The 7,640-nt window shown below is 52.6% G+C and overlaps 2 protein-coding genes across 2 annotated transcripts in view; both read right to left on the bottom strand.

Moving 5' to 3' along the window:
* CHMP6 (charged multivesicular body protein 6) overlaps positions 1–1,049 on the bottom strand; it is an 8,796-nt gene extending 7,747 nt beyond the window's left edge. The window contains exon 1 of the mRNA XM_075579796.1: positions 1,019–1,049. Within this exon, the coding sequence (XP_075435911.1) occupies positions 1,019–1,049 (31 nt within the window). The remainder of the gene's footprint in view (positions 1–1,018) is intronic.
* Positions 558–7,640, bottom strand: part of RPTOR (regulatory associated protein of MTOR complex 1) — a 90,257-nt gene continuing 83,174 nt past the window's right edge. The window contains exon 4 of the mRNA XM_075580050.1: positions 558–1,623. Within this exon, the coding sequence (XP_075436165.1) occupies positions 1,381–1,623 (243 nt within the window). The 3' untranslated portion in view covers positions 558–1,380. The remainder of the gene's footprint in view (positions 1,624–7,640) is intronic.

The following is a 7,640-nucleotide window of genomic DNA, read 5'->3' as shown; positions in this document are numbered from 1 at the left end:
GGAAGAGAGACAGAGACAGAGACAGAGACAGAGACAGAGACAGAGACAGAGAGAGAGAGAGAGAGAGAGAGGGAGAGAGAGACAGAGAGGGAGGGAGGGAAAGAGAGAGAGGGGAAGAGAGAGAGGAAGAGAGAGAGGGGGAGAGAAAGAGAGAGGGAGAGAGAGAGAGAAAGAGAGAGGGGAGAGAGAGGGGGGGGAGAGAGAGGGGGGGTGGGGGGAGAGAGAGGGGGGGTGGGGGAAGAGAGAGAGAGGGGGGGGTGGGGGAAGAGAGAGAAAGAGAGAGAGAAACTGCAATGTGGAGAGCGCAGGATAAACTGGGATTTACACACACGAGGAATGCATACACAGGAACACACACTCGTACAAATTGCTTCTCATATCATGTTCATATAGAGGAGGGAGAGGGGAGGAGAGGGAGAGGGGAGGAGGGGGAGAGGGGAGGAGGGGGAGAGGGGAGGAGAGGGAGAGGGGAGGAGGGGGAGAGTGGAGGAGAGAGAGAGTGGAGAGAGAAAGTGGAGGGGGAGAGAGAGAGAGGGGGGAGAGAGAGAGAGGGGGGGAGGAAGAGAGAGAGAGGCAGGCTATATTCCTCCCATACAGACTCCCCAGTGGGGAGAAGCCGGGGATACGGGGAGGCTATATTCCTCCCATACGGACTCCCCAGTGGGGAGAAGCCGGGGATACGGGGAGGCTATATTCCTCTCATACAGACTCCCCGGGCGGAGAGAAGCCGGGGATACGGGGAGGCTATATTCCTCCCATACAGACTCCCCAGTGGGAGAAGCCGGTGATACGGGGAGGCTATATTCCTCCCATACAGACTCCCCGGGCGGGGAGAAGCCGGGGATACGGGGAGGCTATATTCCTCCCATACAGACTCCCCGGGCGGGGAGAAGCCGGTGATACGGGGAGGCTATATTCCTGCCATACAGACTCCCCGGGCGGAGAGAAGCCGGTGATACGGGGAAGATACACCGCATGTGTTAAGCTGTGCATTGGTGACCACGATTTCACTGCCTACTTACTGTGGAGTTGCACGGCGGAATGGCCATTTTGCCGCGATTCACCGCTGGAATCACCACCGTTTTGCAAGGTGTTTTATTACTGGGTAGTGGGTTAATTTAAGGGGTTTATGCGCGTAGGGTAGGGGGTTAATTTACGGGCTTTAGCGGTTATGGTAGGGAGCTTAGGGTACGGGGATTTAGGGTAAGGCACTTACTTTAGCGGCAAAGTGGCCGGCAGCAGCGGGAGTCGAGCCAAGCGCCGGTGGCCATGTTGTTGCGGCAAAACGGTCGCGAACAAATCTCCTAAACCGTTGCACGTTGGAACCAACAAACCTGCGCTGACCCCAAGAACGCCGGAGGTGCCGGCACAGTCACGGGGTTAAATAAATCTTAGCAGCGCGGAAGACAACCGCACCCCACACTTCCCAGAGGCGGCGGAGCGGCTGGAGTGGTTAGAACTGACCTTATTGAAGACCCAGATCTCCCCATTGACCGTGGGCCGTGGCACCCCGTGGCCGTTGTAGTGGAACAGCACCCGCTCCTCCTTGGCGTTACGTCGCAAGGAAGTGCACAGCTTCTTCACCTCGTCCACGGTGGGGTCAAGACTCTGCTTGTACCTGGCCTGAGAGAGGGAGAGAGGTGACACGTATCAGCGACGTGGAGTGCAGCCACTCCACAGGGGGGGGGGGGGCAGGAACACGCGGTATACATGCCATTCAGGAGTAAATACACGTTATTCGCTCAAACACTAGGGCAGCGGTGCGCAAACTGGGGTGGGGGGCGTGAGACTTTTCTGGGGGGGGGGGGGGGTGGGGCGCGGCGTTTACAGAGGTCCCGCGCTGAGAGCGCTAGGCCTCTGTAAACTTATTTATAAAAATGTTTGACCAGGAAGCGTAGAATTGATGATCCAGGGAACAAGGCGGATTTTCAAAAGGATTTCATTATCAAAATAGCCCCAAACACGGCGTTTCGTCCTTCTCAGAGGACTTTTTCAGGTGCCCGTGGACCTGCTGTATTTCCACCCGTGTGAAGACACCGGGAGAGGCGTGTACTGCCGCTGTCTGTGCTGGTCAGGCCCATAGTGAGAGAGACTCGTCGGATATAGGTGTACGGTATGTCACGGAGGTTTGGCACTAGTGTTGAGCACAATGCACTAGATGTGTGTGTAAACAGGTTAGCCCGGGGGGTGGGGGGGCAACTCCAGTCCTCAAGGGCCACCAACAGGTCAGGTTTTCAGGACATCCCTACTTCAGCACAGGTGGCTCAATCTTCGAACGCACCACCTGCGCTGAAGCAAGGATATCCTGAAAACCTGACCTGTTGGTGGCCCTTGAAGCCTGCAGCTGGCCACCCCTGGGTTACACAATGATTTAGGTGCCCGTGTCTTCATCTCAGCAGTAAATGTGCAGAACAGAAACAAAGTGCATTACAGAAAAAGCTAACTGCACACGCCGCCTGCAGCGGAGCAACGCAAACACAGATAGAAAAGGTTACTGGGTAACTGAATTAACATAATATAAAGTGCTGCTTGCTCTGCCACTCGGCCCCGCACGTTCTCATTTTGCAGCTACGCGCAAGGATAAAGAAAAGAATGAATGAAATGTAACACCCCTCTGGCCCCCACACAGTACAGGACACAATCTTACACTTTGCAAAGGAACAGGAATGAGGGGAGGGGGGGGGGGGGATGTAAGATGCGGGCAGAGATTCCTGGAACGTAGGAAGGAATGGGATTTAAAATCAGGGGCGGGCTAACTCCACTCCTCAATGGAAACCAACAGGTCAGGTTTTCATGAAACAAAAGAACAAAAATAGGAGCGCGTGAAATGAAACCAAGAAAAGCCGAAATGAATACATATATTTTATATCATAAATGGACAATTCATCATAAAAACCCACATATACCAGGAACATACAAATCAAAGCTGTCTGAAATGACACCAATAAATAATACAACAGAGCCCAAGCCTCGTGGAGTAAAAGGCCAACCCCTGATGAAGTGTCAGTTGACACGAAACGCGTTGGTGACGTCATTATGCAGCGACACACGTCAGTGACGACGGTCTGATTGTGTTGCTGCCTGAGCCCAGCCATACCACGAGGAGTCTACACGGGAGAATTAGAGCGCCTACGGTCTGATTGTGAGCCCAGCCATACCACGAGGAGTCTACACGGGAGAATTAGAGCGCCTACGGTCTGATTGTGAGCCCAGCCATACTACGAGGAGTCTACACGGGAGAATTAGAGCGCCTACGGTCTGATTGTGAGCCCAGCCATACCACGAGGCGTCTACACGGGAGAATTAGAGCGCCTACGGTCTGGTTTTCTCCACCTAACATTACCAGCAGCTTCTCCCTTCTTGTTACAACTAGGATTTGTGTGATTTGGGGTGTTAGATCTCTGTGTGCATCGCCATGCGGACATACGCTCGTCCTTAGCTGGCCAACCACAAACTCTCACAATAAGTGCTTTTAGGAGACGTGGTAACCACATGTGAGCTTCTCAGCAGTGTGCGCTGAAGGCCTCGGACATAGTACAGGCAGGCGCGACAGAGCGCATGACGTCACGCGCGCAGGTACTAGATGCAATCTGTGGCCTGCAGGTTTCGCGTGGCGAGGGCGTGCCCGTGACGTCACGTGCACGGTTCACCCTCATTGGCTGAACCGCGCACGTGACCCGGCCATCGCACCGGAAAACCAAATTTGTCTCCTGAAGTTTCTGCAGCCCCGTGTCTCGCGTGCACACGCGCACTATGGCCGTGCATATTGACTTTATGTATTTTGTTTTCGGAGCGAGCCCCGTTGCTCGTGCCTCCTCTCTACTATGGCCGCAGCCGTGCTCTTATACAGGGTAAAGTCCGTGCAGGGTCTGCGTGTGTTAGAGGCACGGCACCTGAAAACCCTTCGCTTTGTGACCCTATATCGTGCCTCATCCATCCACCTGCACACGTCCTAACTGTGAGACCCCCACATACACTGCGAGAGAGGACACATTTACACAATGCAGTGCTGGGCAACCTCTTCTCCCGCACAAGACAGCAGGGGGTGGCCACAAATATGAAACACTTAGGAGCCAGCGGGAATTTGTAGGAGATGGAAATTGAATGGAGGAAAAAGCCGGGAGGGAAGAGGGGGTGGCTGTGATGTCATCCCCCCCATCGGCAGCTGTGGGCATCTGTTACACACACACAGAGTGACACACACACACAGAGTGACACACACACACACACAGAGTGACACACACACAGAGAGTGACACACACACAGAGAGTGACACACACACAGAGAGTGACACACACACAGAGAGTGACACACACACAGAGAGTGACACACACAGAGAGTGACACACACACACACACAGAGAGTGACACACACACACAGAGAGTGACACACACACACAGAGAGTGACACACACACACAGAGAGTGACACACACACACACACACACAGAGAGTGACACACACACACACACACACACACACACACCACACACACACACACACACACACACACACACACACACACACACACACACACACACACACAGAGTGACACACACACTTACGGCTTACATAGAAATACTATAAAGAAGGTTCTTGGATCTGATCCAAGTGCTCCCGTCAGATTCTTAACAGTCACAGCTCCTCCAAATTGTTTCGAAAATTCAATTAATTACCGCTACGTTTTACATTTACAATTAGTGTTACAAGGACAACGTTCAGAAATGTAATTGCCAATTTCTGCTTTTGTTATTTTTAAATGTGATGCTAAATTCTCAAATCAGCAACACATTAAAATCACACAATAATTAGTTATTTCATAGTGGTTGGGAGGGGCGGAAGGGGGTGGGGGGTGGGGGGGAGTCGTCAGAGGCACCTGCCGGTCTCACTGTGTTGCACGGGTGCTCAACTCCAGTCCTCGAGCCCCCCCAAACAGGTCAGGTTTTCAGGATATCCCTGCTTCAGCACAGGTGGCTCATTTGAAGATTGAGCCACCTGTGCAAAAGCTGGGATATCCTGAACCCCTGACCTGTTGGGGGGGGCTTGAGGACTGGAATTGAGCCCCCCTGGTCTAGAGTCACGGATGTAGTGCCTGGTAATGCCAAAGTGCTTTGCATGTAAGACTTCAGATACACTTGTGCAGACACCTCTGCGGTGGAACCTCCGGTGGGATCCTGGCAGGACCTTAACGGTGCAGCGTTTGTCCTGGCTGCCTCCAAAACAGGAGGAAGATCAATGTTATTTACCCCCCAAACAAGTGGATAAACCGAGGCGGAGGCACATGCCCAAATCTCGGAGTCCATGGCCATATTCACCGCGACATTCTGCCAGAGGAGCCTTTCCGTGTGAAGAGTGCCCTTGCCAGAGGAATGTACAACTCTCACCCAACTCGCCCCGTGGCTTCGTGCACACACCCCACTCCTCCTGCAACATTCGGGGCCAGCTGCTGCCCATTCAAAACATTGCCTGGGAGAGGATGCGTCCAACAGCAAAATAAATCCCACAAGAGATGACAACCAGCTGAGGAAGCCCCTGGTGACAATGTATGACATCTTCTGGCTGCGATGATGGACAAGGATCGCATTCTTCTAGGGCACGGAGAATCTGATATAACTGGAGGGTGTAGGCGATGTGCAAGAAGTGAGTAACAGGGCACGTACACAACGTGCCATCCAAATGCCATGTGTATGTCTTGCCTCGGATGATTAATCAGCCATCAATAGCTTTGTATCGTCTCTCACCAATCGCTATCAGAGAATGCCTCCTTGGCCTCAAGTCACTCTGCACGGTTATTACACTTTGTACTTGCCGAGTGGGCTGAAACAAAGGAGAACGGACACAATGCATTGCACATACAAAGCCATTCTATGCTGGGTGTGAAGCCCAACACATCTCGGCTGTGGAAGGAAGACTCCCCAGCTATACAATGGCAGGGAAATAATGATGCATAGAATATAGCAACATACACAGCGGGACATCTGTTGTATATCAATCTGACCAACTCCGGCTTCAACAGGGAGCGCAGCCCTACAGGGAAAACGCACAGGGTGCAGCCAAGTAACATTCATATTACTACAAGGGTGGGCAACCCCAGTCCTCACGGGCCACCAACAGGGCAGGTATTGGGGATATCCCTGCTTCAGCACAGGTGGCTCAAGCAGCCTTTGGCAAAGCCACTGATTGAGCCACCTGTGCTGAAGCAGGGATATCCCCAATAGCAGGCCTGTTGGTGGCCCTTGAGGACTGGAGTTGCCCACCCCTGTATTATTACATCAATAACACCCAGGCGTGCGTCTTTTGGTGCTGGTAGACAGGAGACATGCATAGGGGGGGTGGGGGGGATGAAGAGGGCTCCAAAAGGGTCACAATCAAATGAACCCAGGGAACATACCATGGAGGGAATTGGAACCCTAATGTTAATGCGTTGTGGCCTCCGAATGCAAAACGATAGCAGTTTGACCTTAAAATGAACACGCTCCGTCCGGGAGCAGGTTACCAGGCCCCGCTTTCCTCCAATAACACTGCCACACCTAAAGACACAGTTGGCGAATGGCAACTACGCTTTGCAAGGGGTAACTAAACTCCCATAGCTCCCTGAGGCAGCGATGCGCATATCATTTATACATTCAAGGGAAGCAAGCTCAGCAAAGAAGCCGAGAAAAGAATCCCGACCCCTGGGCTCGCTCACGTCTCTTCCACCTTACTTCTAAAGGAAGAGACACCATTTCCCCCCAGCCTTCGCTGTTCCGAGTACATGCCCTCACCTCGTCCGAACCAGCAGCAAGACATGATCATTTGTTATGTAGGCGGCACACACAGGCACAACGACTACCTGGCCCAATGAGCTTACAATCTAGTTGGCACAGGGGAAAGAAAATGATGACCAAAGTGGACACTGGGACTTGCATCACTTGCTGCGGCACTCCCTTGCAGTGTGTGTGTGTGTGTGTGTGTGTGTGTGTGTGTATAGAGGTGGGTTACACAAGCAGCCCGTACAGTGCAATTTGCTCTTCATCCATTCATTGCGTCACTGTAAGCAATGAGACTTTCCAGGGTTGACACGGCAGTAAGGCCTTTCCTTGTGACACGGGAGGTCTCCGCAAGATTTCTGACAACTGGGGTGACTGCTAGCACTGACCTCAAGCCTCAATCTGTTAGCAGGTCTTGGAAGTATAGCATGCACTGTGCACCCCACTCCCCCACCCGACATCTCCGATATGGTGTTATGAAGAGAGACAACTTAAATGACCCAGTTGTTTGCCCCAGTTACAGCGTCAGCCATACGATGGAAACTCAGACACACAGAATGATCCCACTGCCAGATACAATCAGCTCCCCCATTGGAAAGCAATGCACAGCTGCAGTAACGGCTGCTACTCATTCACAAATGGCAACGCGCGCTTTCTGAAACACTCGGGCACAAGAGCGCCTGCTGATTGATATCCAACAACTCGCAACACTCTCACAAATCATGCACTGGGAGGAGAGTCGGCGAGCAGACAATGGGGCCCAGAGACAGAACGCATCTAGGATGTGCCCCCAATCCAAGGTCTCTACAAAAGGATCAGCCACCAACTTTCATAACTCAACTAACTCTGGGGCCATCACAATGACAGAAGGGCAGAAACGCCATGCTTCTGAT

Source organism: Ascaphus truei, chromosome 22, assembly GCF_040206685.1.
Source record: "Ascaphus truei isolate aAscTru1 chromosome 22, aAscTru1.hap1, whole genome shotgun sequence".
NCBI classification, from domain to species: Eukaryota; Metazoa; Chordata; class Amphibia; order Anura; family Ascaphidae; genus Ascaphus; species Ascaphus truei.
Note: the sequence above shows the minus strand (reverse complement) of the source record. Positions and strands in the feature narration are given on the sequence as shown.